The sequence below is a fragment of the Apium graveolens genome, chromosome 2, assembly GCF_009905375.1.
Source record: "Apium graveolens cultivar Ventura chromosome 2, ASM990537v1, whole genome shotgun sequence".
NCBI lineage: Eukaryota > Viridiplantae > Streptophyta > Magnoliopsida > Apiales > Apiaceae > Apium > Apium graveolens.
In genome coordinates, this window is record NC_133648.1 from 295,818,514 (window position 1) to 295,833,437 (window position 14,924).

The 14,924-nt window shown below is 35.4% G+C and overlaps 1 protein-coding gene across 1 annotated transcript; it reads right to left on the reverse strand.

Moving 5' to 3' along the window:
• Window positions 1–5,977: 5,977 nt before the first annotated feature.
• On the reverse strand, window positions 5,978–6,845 carry LOC141702278 (putative F-box protein At1g46984). The gene is made up of 2 exons (XM_074505982.1): window positions 6,563–6,845; window positions 5,978–6,390 (listed from the first exon to the last, which is right to left on the reverse strand). Exons 1-2 carry the CDS (start codon window positions 6,843–6,845, stop codon window positions 5,978–5,980), a joined length of 696 nt encoding a protein of 231 aa, XP_074362083.1.
• Between the last annotated feature and the right edge of the window lie 8,079 nt (window positions 6,846–14,924).

A 14,924-nucleotide genomic window follows, 5' to 3' on the forward strand; every position in this document is an offset into this window, starting at 1 on the left:
CTTCCAGATGAAGAGCACCTTCATGAACTCCAGCCTAGAAGCAATGAAAAGAAATCACAAAATAATTTGCCGATCAATGATTAATAAACCTAATTACAATCACACAACTTTGATTGTTAACTGTTCAAAAAATAGAGATATATAAGAGAGCTGCATATCCTTGCAATACTTTCTTTTTAAGATTAAGTTATCTTTAGGTATAAGTCATTCACATGTGTACATATCATAGTACAAAACCTGAAGTATCATTCAAATCTAGATAGGCTGGGGCAAGGGAAAAAAACTCCTTGGGTAACTAGTGGGGACAGAAAGTCCCGTTGTTTAAACTGACTATGTATGTCAACATTAACTCCTATTCTGGTTTTTAACTGAGCAGGATGTAAACTTAAACCCTTCTTTACTTTTGAGATAGCTACTGTTCTTTGGGACCAAATAGAACTTTGCAGTTTGCACCATCAATTTTCACCTGCTACTGTAACTAGTCAAGTAAACCACAGTTTTAAAATGGTTGAGACTTGATATATGTCATGACCCTATGCCCCAGATACAGTATCTTAACATCAATATATAAAATTTATTTATATTTAATAGTTATCCTAATTCTGAAAGAAGTTGCGCACTTGAGCAGGTTTTTGGAGGAAAGATTTATAGTGCAACTAGCTTAATTGCGTCGATGATACTCAGTACGGAACAATAACTTCATAAATAGAGGTAATATTGATACAGCATCTTTCCCCACAAGTATTTGTGAGAGCCTTGTGCATCGGCACATCCTGTGAGGAGACTAAAGCAATTAGTAATCACAGACCTTTATAATGGTCATAATCAGGTATGGTGCCCAAGTAAGATTATATAAAGATAAGAAGTCTAAAGCAGAATTATTCCAAAGGGTGCTCCCTAACTTTTTAATGTTAGGGGCATGTTTTCTACCATTACTAGAAGTGGCCATCTTCAAACTGGAATCATGGAATGTTAAGCTTAATACACTATGATGACAGTCAAAAGATGCTTCAGATAGCAAGCATAATACAAGTCATAAAACAAAGAAATGGAGTTATACAGAAATGTGGACCAACGTTTACCTCTCGACACAGAGCACATTTCTGCTTGGACTCTGCAGCAATCAGACCATCTACAATTGTCACTGATGCAGCTTTGCAAGCACAAATGTAGCAGAAGATGTGACCACATGTCAGAGATACTGGATCAAATACTGTATCCTGTTTCAAATGAGTCACGTTCATCAGCAATGTTGATAAAAAAAAAGGACCAAGGATAATGCTAATCATAACTTCTTCCTTCCATTTATCCAAGAAAATGGCCAAAATAACTAAATATTCATGCCAAATGAAGTATTAAGGGCGAACTGAAGAATGAAGCGATACATATGTAGGTGTATTAATGGTCAGAAAGATATGAAAGTAGCGACACTTGTACAATTATAAAATGCTAACATACAAATTTGGCTAGAGCAGCAAAAATACTAGTCATTTGATATATTTAAAAGTTTGAACTGCAACACTAGAAATATATAAGATGGAAGCAATTAAAAAAACTCCTAAGAAAAAAGAGAGCATAATAATGAAAGATTTACAAAAGTATCAGAACAGGCTTTAAACTGGAGCAGAGGAGGCTCTCAACATGGCAGATTCAAAAATCAAATCTCATTTCAACAAGTTTTAACAATTAACAGTAACCAAATGATAAATTTTTAACATCTACTTACTTCAAGTTGCCAAAATAAAATCTTGTTTAATTTCAATATGAGAAAACATGAATTTCAGAATTTTACTTGGTAAATTTATTCCAGAAGTACAGGCCAGTCCTATTTTTTCAATTGTTAGGGAATTTATAAAAGAAAAGAGGAAACTAACCAAGCATATAGAACAAGTCAAGTCAATGTCAATCTTGACAGAATCAAGGAGCTCACAAGAGAGAGATGGTTTTCCATCGTCAAATACAAGGGAACAGCCATCAAAGAATGCAGCCCCCTTCCTTTTCTTGGCCTTTGTTTCCCTCAAATTAATGTGGAAAGCCATAAGTTCACAGAGCCAGGGGGACTGAAGGATCTCGATATGCATTTTTTGGACCTGTGATTTAAATACTTGGCCTTGATTTGAATAATGAACCTGCATCAGACAGGAACCAGAGTTAAACATTTCTCATGAGAAATTATAGTGGTTGTTGTCAAATATATAAACTGGAACAATGGAGAGCTTATAAACATACCTTGTCATACTTTTTTAATATTTTACGCATGGCAGTGGCATTGATTAAAGCATAACTGACCAAATCCTTTCCTTCTTGAATTAAAGCAACATGGTTCCCCTGTATTTTGTATTTGAACCAGATGAAGCATTTGCTAACACCTGAAGCTAAATGCAAGTCAAGCAATTTTTGTGCACGCTCATTGAAGCTACCAACTACAGCAGACATTTCATCAAGAAGGGACGGGAAAAACGTTCCATCGCAAACTGTAATGTGCCAATGATACAATCAGAAGCAATAGAAATTAGAATAAGGTTCTTAATGAGATAGAGGTACGATTTTATAATTAAAAGTCAACAAACAAAAGCTGATATTTATTTGTTAAATTGTGAGTATCCAATATCTTATATTAATCGCACAGCGCTAAATAAAGTTATACTCTTCATCAATCTAGAATGAACAAGTTCCCATTTATCTTTCAGCAAATGATAGTTATTGGCTTATTGATGTATTGTTCATAATTCTTGATCATTCTTAATCAAGTCAAAACCAGCAAATACCATTCTAGTTTTGCCGAAAGATTAATCCGTTACAAAGGGTACTGTTTATACGTTTGTCATGCCATTACGAGGTACTAGTTGAAGTTGGTGGGGGGGGGGGAGGAATCAAATATATATAAAGTCCAGAAAGATTAGTAGTAAAGCTAGAATTCGACCTAATTAAGATTTCTTTTACAACCCAGTTAAAGGAGAATCAAAACACTAGACACACATTGACAAAGCAAAGACAGACAATGCTAATTGATTGAATCAATTATTAATGCAAAGAAACAACCAAGAATTACATTAAATTTCTCAAAATAAGAACATTACTCTAATTTTCGAAGGTTAGGCGAGACTGCAACCTACCTACTAAAATACAAAAAATCAGACAAATGAGAAAACAATGTAAAATTGGTAAAATACCAGAACAATGGTCCGGGCAGGCATGGAGAGCAGTATCAAGGCTTGGATCTTGCGAATGAAATTGATAATCTTGTTGTTCTTCTCTACGACACTTTTTCAAAATCTTCTTGAGCTTTTTAAAACCAACCCCGGGTAATTTTTGATGGTCTTGTCCTTGCATGTACTCCTCATATCTCTTACAGAACTTCATATCTCATACTTTCAACAAACGTACACATAAAACCAAAGATTAGACGTATGTTTTATTATAGGTAAACAAACAGATTATGGAAAATTTGTGGTTAAATTATGAAGCGTAAATATAACATGTGTGTTTAATGTTTATGTTCATATATCTACCACCAGATTGTCTATCGTTTTTTTCTCGAAAATTTAATAGACAACGGAGGGTTTGGTGTGCTTCACCTGAATAATAATTAACTTACGTGTAGGATAATGTAGAAAAAGTCAATCTTTTAATTTACGATAACCTCGGAGATTGCTTTTGATTTAGATCAGAGGAGTTCATATTAAAGTATAACTATACTTGGGTAATCCTTCTTTTATATATTTAATATACATTATTTAATAATAACTAACATAAAACAATTTTTTCCCCACAAAAGATGGATGATGATAACTGATGGTGAAGACGACACTAGCACCGGTACAGAACATGTTGAAAAAAAAAATCAATTCAGAAGTAAAATCATAGACACTTGAGAAATTTTTACTCGTGATGATGATGATTAAACAAACTACAAATCTTAATACAAATCCACACCTGGCAAGGATTATATATAGATTTTGGAACCGTTCGATACCTGAAAGGCTGGAAGTACTAGAACACATTAAGCCACATAGGCACCAGTAGTAAATCCACCCACGGCAAGAATACATATAAATTTAGTACTTGCTAGTTGTTCCCTAGAACATATATGGCCATATAGGCACTAGTAGCAAATCTCATGCTTAAGGTTCTTCCTCCTATATATTAAGGATTAAAAAAAAAAGGAAAGCAACTCCATCCATAATCACACTTTACTTGCCAATTGCCATGATGTTGATCAGTGTTGGCCATCCTGCAAAGAGTAAATGAGATATCAGGGAAACCTTCAAACATTAAGCTTATGTTACTAACAAGTAACAACCAACGGCCAATATGCACAATTTACTCCGACTTGAGCCAACTGGCTAATAAACATACTACAATATAGTGGACATTCAGCAGTACATTACTGTTTACCTGTTCAAACCCCAGCTTACAACACCCTTCTATTATATTAACAAAAAAGTAACATATATACCTACTCTTTTAGATGCCATAAGAGATGCTAATAAACACATTTGAATGATATGGAAATGTAGAAAACTATGTGCTTCAGATTAAGGGGTACCCTGGCCAAATTTGTTTACCCAGTAATTAGTTTGGAAGTAATTATATTCATGTCCATATATACTACAACTCTGAGTTTATTTGGTCCCACTATTCAGCAAATGAATGTTAAGTAATCTTGTTTGAGTGCCGTAATTTCTATTTGCAAATATCTCAAGGCCTATCATATGAGATATATATTCACTTATATTCTTGAGATCTTACTCGAAAGCTATTTAGATATTCTGTAATTGTTTTCCTTTAGGTATTCTGTTCTTCATTCTCTTTAGGTTTTTTAGTTTCTACTACACGGAGGTAATATGGGAATTGGGAATATCAATGTAAGCAGGTAACAACAATCCACAGCATAATTCCAGATTAGCTCATGGAGGTCTAAAAGTTTCCAAAAAGCAGCACTGGCAAAAGTCAAGTGCAGACAAGGTAGAAATGTTTTCTAAACAGATGTGTGTGTGCACAAGCACAAATATGTATACTCCATTGTGCTTGACATTACCTTAAGTTGGTGAGTTTACCAACACACTGCAAGACGTACGACACACATATGCAAACTCCATACAAAATCTGTCAGTCGGGAATTAAACAACTGAAGAGCAATGTTAATTTTGTTAAACTATATTTTTTAACTCCATAACAATTGTATTGTTTTTCGCTGTGCAAGTCAATTAGAGGAGTACAAATAATTGAAACTGTTAAAAACAAAGTCAGTAATAAAAATAATGGTGATCAGTGAGTTTATATCTTCAAAATAGTTTAGACCAGCTCACAAATATATGCTTCGAATTATTAGAGCTAAAAGCGTAAAACAAATATATTACCACATTTTTCTTATTAAAAATCAAATCAAGATATAGTAATAACAACATCTAGCAATAATGGCAGCTTTTCTAAAACCAGTAAAAAAACACCATAGTTCACATCAATATTGATACATGAGCACATTTAAAAACTATTTTCAACTTTTTTATGAAATTAACCTTTGTTTTTCACTAGTGTTTACAGGTAATTGGTCTAGTGCATTAACCTATATTCTATAATGTGAATAAAGTTATATAATGAGTAAGCAATAAAGAAGAAGGGAGCTTAGTAGATTCTGGTTCTTTACATTGGTAGTACTAACTACTGAACTACTTATAAGTAATAATTTGAACAATATAAGTGTGGCGCCATTTTACCTCTTGATTGTTTCTTCTGGGGATTAGTTAAGATAATATTTCACTCCACTGGCACAAAGCCATCCAGGGAAACAAGTGTCTCGATGTATTTGAAAGGTGCAGAAATTCTGTGTTTTGGAATGTTAAATATTTCGCCCTTTTTCTTCTTAAGTCGAACAATATATCACCTGAGAAGTTAGCTCGACGAAGATGATCAACAAACTTGTCTCCATAAAACTGTCCCACGCCCAAATATTGGGAAATCCATATCTTTAACCCTAAAGCATATTCTCATTAATCTCAGTACTGAATCTTTTGGTCCAAGACACCTTGCCGGAAACATCATCTAATGTCCATAGATTCCTTCCCTGTAAGATCATGGCAACAGAACCTTGGTAATTCAAAACATCCGACCCCTTCCCTATACTAGTAAAGCTTGGTAACGGAACAACTCCAAAAATATCTTTATGCAAATCAAATGAAATTATCCGAGCACGAGCCCCACAGAAATATAAGAAACCATCTACAACAACAGTAGTCGCATCATACACCTCATTACATTTCAAAATAGGTTCCTGAAATTCTGTCCACGAATCAGTACTCGTGGAATAAAGCTGTACAATCGATCCTTCATCATCCAGTTTTTCACGCACAACCTTATACGCATCAGAAAAAGAATCATAACCGAACCCTATCCAAATTGTAAATGGATACCGCTTAGAAGCAGGAAGCTTCTTACACTGCCTAATTGACGGATTCCAAATTTACACAACATCACGAAACACGAAAGCTAAACAAATAAGGCCGTTACAACAACTAACGATCAACTTTACGAGACAAAGGAGGAAGTATTATACACTCACAGGGTAAACTTTGACTGTTGACGATGAAATGTTCGTCTGCAGGACGTCCTAGAAAGCAAACATCTGCATCTGGTGGTGGAATTTCAATGGCGTGCAGTGTGGGATTATTGGTGGAAGCAATTATAGCATGACGGAACTGAAATTTAACGAAATGAGGATTTGAGATTGTGTGAAGCCATGGCTTGCAAACAGACTTGCATACGACCGGTGATTTCACCGGAAGTCGTGCAACTATCTCGGAAAGCATTCCTTCCGGTAAATCGACGATTGAGGTGTTCGCCATTTGAGGTTCAATTTCAAAATGTGCCGATTTTTCGAGGGTTTTGAGTTTTGGGTGTTTTGTAAGTGTGCTGTATGCTGTACGGCTATTTGTGTGGCAACTCTCGCTTTATTCTTCGATTTCTGATGCTCACCCTTTTTTTTTTGACTGATTCAGAATTGGGAAAACCAACTCAGAGACAAGAAACACTCCTCAAAAGAGAGGATAAAAGATCTGGGGGATCAACCATCCAGGATAGCGGCAGAGTCCCGTGAAAAGCTTGCTTAGCAATCCAATGAGCAGCACCATTACAAGAACGAGGCACAAAGGAGAGTTTTAGCTAGAATTCAGACACAACTGATCGAATATCTTCAATAAGAACCGCAGAATCCCACGGCGGAGCTAGATCACTCGAACATAACTTAATGGCCTCTTTACAATCTGATTCGATAATGACATTTAAAAGATGATTTTGCCTTGCAATTAAGCAAGGCTCACGAATTGCGAAAAGCTCAGATTGAAAAACAAGCTTTCCTTCAGAATTTCTGCCAATAACACCAATAGCCGCAGCGCCTTGTTTGAAAGCACCGTCACAATTAAACTTCACCAGATTTAGAGGGGGAGGAGTCCACTACAGTGAAGAATTGTTAACAGAGCTATGAGACACTTGGCTAGAAGATTCTAACAAAGAGAGAAACTCTGATTGAGCAAAAGAACTGGCCCTTAAAACTGAATGTGGGCAGATTGGATCGTTGTTAAAAACAAAATTATTCCTGGCACACCAAATGGACCAGGCAACATAAGCAAAATTTGAGAGAAGATGGATACGATCTCTTCTGGAATCTAACTTTAATAGGAGAGATAATAAGTATTGCAGAATAGTATATGTAGAAGTAGGGGGAGGACGAAGCGCTAAGGGAGAAGAAAACCAGATCAGACGAGTCCATTGGCATTCAAAAAGCATATGCTCAACAGATTCAATGTTGTCCGAACAAATTGGGCATAAAGGAGAAGGAGAACATTTACGCCTAAAAAGATTCTCCTGAGTAGCTAGAGCATTAGAACAGACCCTCCACATAAATTTTTTTAGTTTAGGTTGCGCTGAGATAGACCAAATAAGATTCCAGAAAGTTCTATCAGGCACCGATGATGACGAAGCTTGGTGAGAAGAACAATCTTGCGCTAACTTTAGAGCTATTTGGTAACCAGATTTAACCGTATAGTTACCTTTCGAATTGTAATGCCATACAATCCGATCATTAGCATTAGTAAGACTTAAAGGTATAGATTTAATATCTGAGATAACTTCATCCGACACATGGTCCCTTAATTTACTAATATTCCACCGACCGGCTGTTATAAAATCAGAGACAAAAGAATTAGGATTAAATGGACCCTTTGCATCACGGACCAAAAAACGAGGTGAAGATGGAATCCATTTATCTGACCAAAAATTTATACTTTTCCCATTTCCGACTTGCCACCGCATACCTGCCAGCAAAACGTCTCTACCTTTTAATAAGTTGTTCCAAAGCCAGGAAGCTCTCGGACCTTTTTTAGCATTCATAAAATTATCTCTAGGAAAATATAAACCTTTTAGAACTCTTGCCCAAAAAGAAGAAGGGTTTATTACCAAACGCCAACATTGTTTCGCTAACAAAGCTAGATTAAAGGCCTTGAAGTCCCTAAAACCCATTCCACCATCTGATTTTGATTTCGACAAAAGATCCCATTTCTTCCAATGGATAGACTTGCAACTTGGATCTCCTCCCTACCAGAAATTTCGCACCGCCATAATAATTTTATCTATCAATTTCTGAGGAAGAAGAAAACAGCTCATAGAATATGATGGAATAGCCTGAACAACGTGTTTTATTAAGATTTCCCGGCCAGCTTGGGATATAAGCTTCTGCTTCCATCCTTGCATCTTCTTAAGAGCTCTCTCTTTAATATAATTGAACATCTCTAATTTATTCTTACCAAAAACTGCAGGAATGCCCAAATACTTTCCTTTCTCCGAAGATTCTGGAATTTTCAGCACTTCAAGAATTTTACCTTTGAGATCATTTGACGTATTTGGACTGAATATTACTGAGGATTTGTCGAAGTTAATTTGCTGGCCTGAAGCCTCACAATACTCTTCAAGAATACTAAGAAACTTACCTGCCACCAACTCATTTGCATGCAGAAAAATTAGAGAATCATCGGCAAAAAGAATATGAGATACCTCTGGACATTGACGTGCCATTTTGATACCTGAAAGAGAACCGTCCTGAATGGTATTCAAAAGCGAACGAGTACATCCGCTATTAAGAGGAAAAGATAGGGAGAGATGGGATCTCCTTGCCTAACACCCTTTTGTGGCTTCAAAGAACAAAATTCTTCGTCATTAATAAAGAAATCCAGCGATGTAGTGGAAATACATTGAAAAATCCAGTTTTGCCACCTAGAATCAAATCCCATCTTGTTCATAATAGCTAGAAGAAAATCCCACTCAACTCGATCAAAAGCTTTATTTAGATCAAGTTTTATCGCCATCTCAGCAGCAACTGATCCTTTCTTTTAATGAGTTTCATTTCTCTAAGGTTATAATGTGCCGCTCAATTCTATACATTCCAACCCTTATTAAGAATAGTAAAAATTTTATAATATAAAAATTAATTACACATTTTATATATTGAATATTAATTAGTCCACCACTTTACCCATTTTTTTTACTTTTTCTCATAACATTAGGGTCTTCTACAGAATCTTTATGTAACGAAACTAAATCAAATATCAATATTCTTGGAAGGATTTTGTATTCAACAAAGCTCAAGGGATGCAGAAACTCTCATGTTGAAACATTTCTCAGTGAGGCATCTCACGAAGTGGTATCTGATAAAGGGCATCTCATTCTCAGAGACATTTTCTTGAAGTTGAGCGTTTTATTAAACATGGATGTTTTCCAGACCTTGAGCATCTCTCTGATATTTAGGAAAAGCAATATATCTTAATCATGTGGCAATATGTAACTCCACAAAACTAATGAGAGGTGACCAACCCCCCCGAGCGTGCACCCTATCAAAAATACTTTGTAGCCTCATCTATCTCATTTGTTTCTAATGCAACTCCCATATTTTCTTTTTACCAAAGACAACCAGATGACCTTGATAATCATATCGAAAGAAGAAGCCTTAATATATGAGCCAGATATGCTCAGGGCGCGTCCTGAAAACTCACTCAGATTATTGAGGATGTGAGGGCGTGTTCGCTGAAACTAAACTCTCAGCATACTAGGAAGATCATTGTACTTCATTTGCTTCTTTATAAATCATGTCTGTAATGCCGAGGAAGATGACATGGGTATTTCAATGAAGGTGCGCCTTAAGATAGATAGCCTTGGAGAGTTTACTTATAATTGTTGAGGATATAACATTATATCCTTAGATGGAGGAGCTCATTCATGTCCTGGGGCCTCACCTTGACAATTAAGGGGCGCATCCCAGGATTCATGGTGCCTCTACTCTGATAGCTTATTTTCTTCTAAAGTTCCAATATTAAGATTCTTTTTATAGTCAATAAAGTTCACCTCACCATCAATATTTTTCTGGGGGCGCGCCCTAAAGAAAGGGCGCGTCTTGAAAGACAATGAATTAGTTCCATTCGAGCCATTCTTCAAGTAATGAATATAACTCATCTGATCATCAAGACATCTTCGTTGTAAACTTCCATAGACTTTTTCTTCTAAGGGTGCGCCTTGGGAAGAAAATTTTCCACTGAATGTCTCACATGTAGAGGGCGCACCTTAATAGATTGTGATATTGTGCTTGAAAAATAATGAGACTTTTTCCAGATAAGATTTCCTACCTGTAGAAAATACAAATAATATGGAACTTTAAATGTTACCTGGAGGATGCGTCCTAGAGGGACGGACGTGTCCAATCAGCGAACTCTCCTGAAATTTGTTGGAAGTCTCTTGGGCCTCAAATATCTTCATCCAGGCGCGTTCTAAGTGTTTGTGGGGATCTTCTCCGTGCTAAATCTCTTTCACAATATTCTTCCTGCACAAGTCCCAGAAACAATTAACGGAAAACACAACAAAACTAGTCGAGTGTTACCTCGAGGAATCGTCTTAATGGTGATGACTAGCTCATGGTAGTAATGCCTTCTTCTTGGAGTGTTCTCCTCCCGATCCTCCTCAGATTTGCTCCTGGTTGAGTCCTCTGAACTAAATAGTGTTCTCAAATATTCTAAATCAAATAGGATTCTTCAGTCTTCTTGTTGGAATAGGATTTTTCAATCTCCTTAATGGAATAAGATTCTATAATCTTCTAATTAGAATAGGATTCCCCAATTTGTTGACGGAAGAATTTGGTAACAACAAAATTTGAGATTCGTAGCCGGAATCAAGATCTACGATGGTGGTTCTTCGCCTGAAAAGAGAGCGGAGTGTGGTGGTTGTGATGAATTGGGGGTTGAGATTGCTTAGGGATGGTGGTGGCTCCTTATGGCTCTCGCTTCCGACCCCTTGCAATTTGCCTACATATCCCTATTTATAGGGAATCAAGCCCACGTAGTTCTTGGGGAACAAGAAACCTAACGGGCTTAGATTTTTTGTCCCGAGACCCAGTAGGAAACCTACTGGAAACCGTTTTCTACTAGCTTTAGGAATGTTCGCCGATAAGACCCAACCACAAAGGCCCAAGGCTCGTCTACGGCTTCGAGACTTCACGGATAAGGCATCTCCCTAGCCAAGGATAACCCTCCGCTACCAACTGTTTCTCTAATCTGTGGACGCAGGTATAGTCGTGGTTCACCCCAAATGTTGGACGCATTCTTGTCCCCCGGATAAGGAGCCCCTACCAGATTGCAGGACAAGTCATCCCAAGCTTTTGGGTGCAAAGTGCAGGATACTCCGAAGTCTCATAACGAGGACACCTGTTAATTACAGAGACAGAGCTCCCAAAGCACACACCAGAATTTACCCCACATCCCCAATGAGGACACTCGTTGACTACAGGAGGAGGCCTTCCGTCCAGGCATACCCTGGAGGTCTCTGACCACGGACCTTGCCTTCCTATAGATGCACTACAGGAAGGAGTTCTTCAATAGAGTACCTGCATCAAATAGGTTAATAACAATAATCTCCATTTTTCTTGAATCCTCCAAAGAGCCCATCCAAACAACCATGTTGAAATTTACTTCCTTTATTGAGGGTGCGCCCTAACACATATATAGGTTAGGGGTCAGTTCAAGAAATCATTCAAAATTCCTTCATACATTTATAGGGCGCGCCTCCTTCACCAACGAGGGCGCGCTTGATTATGTTAGGCGTCAACATTACTCGTCTTGTATGTATAGGAAGATACAAGACCTCAATGATAGGAAAACTAATTTAGACTAAATGATAGGAAGATGTACAGGAGATCTTATCTTCTAATCACCTTCCATTACTCAAGGATCACACATTGTTGATGATAAATGTACGACCACCAAAGATATCAATAGAAATTAGAAAAGAATGGAACATTTACACTGGGAGTTGCACAAGTATTTCGGAAATCATTCCTTCGGGTAAATCTTTGATGGTCTTGTTTGCCATTTTAGAGAGTGGTTTGAAGAAAGAGAAAGGGTGGAGTTAATTAGTTAGCAAAGGGGATAGTCAGGTACTGGGAGCATGTTATGTGTGGTTTTATTTATATAAAGCCTTGGACTCGGAAGGAACTTAACCAATTTATTACACAAGTTGAGAAAACGTTGTAACAATGTTTTCGTTAAGTTTGTAAGGGGATATCCAACAGTGATCCAAATTTGTGGTAGATTATCACAAATTTTTCTCCATAAGGCCATCTTCAACAGTAGTGATCCAGACCAACTCCAACAGTTTGATTCAAATATTTGATCCAAATTATTTTTTACATATAATAATATATAAATATCATATTAAGCAATTTTATCTTAAATTTATCGTTTAATCATTATTAACAATTTATATAACATTTCATAAATTGATTAACTCAAAAAAAATTAATACACATAAAAATATTAAAATTGTGCACTTAATTAACGAAAAACACATTTATTGCAATAATTAACATACAACATATTATTGATATACACTAATTTTTTGAATTATTATATTCTTCCCACAAATGCTCAATTAATACATCTCTAAGTGCAATATGTGCCTCTTTATTTTTTATTTTTCTAAAGCGGTCAAGGAATTCTTGGAATCGAGTATTTTCATCAATCAGAATAGTGTCAACTTATGAATCTGGCACTTCTGACTCTTTAATGTACTTCTATTTAAATTTTAATAAAATTATATTTTCTCATTATTTTAAGTTTTAGTTTAAAAATAAATTTTGTTAACTATTAATTATATTTTTAATTAATTATATAATTAAAAATAAAAACTAATTTAAAATCTCATAAACTACAAAAAATAAAACCATTATTTAATATTAAAGCAAGTGATTCAAATTTGGATTAGTGAACAGTAATGATCCAAATTTGGATCAGTACTGTGTACTGATCCAAATTTGGATCACCAATTGGATCACTGTTGGAGGATAATTTGGGGTAATTTGCCCCAAATTTTTGGATCTTTGGATCATTGTTGGATTTTTGGATCATTGTTGGATTTTCCCTAAGTGAATGTTATTAGAAGTTTAGGTGGTTGTAGTAAATTCTGCGAAAGGTTGTAGGTGGTTGTACCCCAAATGCACTAGAAACCTTCAAACTTTGATTCATGAAATGAGTCAATGCAGTTTAACATGATTTTTATACACCGGGAATAAATTGACTCCATCAATTTGTAATGCTCTATCAATTCATCAAACTTTTCTTCAATTTTTGATGGAGTCATCAAAAGATTTCAATTATTATTTACACCAAAACTAACCTATTTCAATCTATTTTAAGGGTTCGTTCATCTTTTTTTTTTCATTCTATCTCTTAAAAATCCTTTTTTAGGTCCATCAAATAGTAACTCATGAACTGATTGAGTTATAAAAATTGAGTAAAATAGTTGATTCATTGTGAATAGTGATTGACTCTATCAATTTAATCAATGAATTGATGAATCAAAGCCATTTATGGGTGCATATGCTCTAAGAACAACTCAAGAGTTAGTTGACAAGCTTCTCATAAAAACTACTCCCTCCGTCCCGTTAAATTGTATACGTTTGATTTAGGCACGAAGATTAAAAACAAGTGGAATATTGTAATAAAAAGTAAGAAAAATGGGTAAAGTGGTGGGGTCAATCAATATTAAATGTATAAAATAAATGTAGTGGAAAAAAGTAGAGTAGTGGATGAATGTAAGTGAGCGTAGTTAATTTTTATATTATAAAAAAATTATTATTTTTGATAATTTTTGAAATGTATAACATTAAATAAAAAAATTGAAAAATAAAGTGTATAAAAATAAACAGAAAAAGAGTATTACTTTAGGGTGCTGATTTAATGGGCACTCAAATTTTATTTATGCAAATCCTAATTCGTTCTTGGGCTAAAATACCCTTATTTTCTAATAGTGCTATATTCTTTTATTAGCTCGACTTATTATCATTTTTTTACTAACAATCTGGAGATCTTAGTTTGTTAGATATATTTGATAATGTCATCGATTTATGTTTAGTTTTCAGATCTTACTTAAACAGGACAAATCAGTACTTAACTGAAATCAGCACTTATACTGAAGTTAGAATTTAAGTCATCAGTACTTAAGGTTCAGGAGATATTTACCAGAAGATAATATCAGGACTTGAAGGAAACGTTCAGATAATAAGGAAGGCAGCTGATTTACAGGAAGAGAAGATCGAGACAAGCATAAGAAGAGATATGCATGAAGATGGAATTCTATGAAGAATAGAATACTTGGAAGAAAAGATATCTGATTGATATATTTTAGGAAGCAGAATTATATTACATATCAATTAGCGATTAACTTGTAACTGTGTAGTATATAAACACAGACATAGGGTTTACACTAAAAGTGTTATCGTTATCGAGAAGATTATTATTTGTAACCCTAGCAGCTCTCGTGATATTTGTTCATCACTGAGAGAAGACAGTTCCATACTGTAACAGAGTTTATTGTTTTGAATAAAGTTTGTT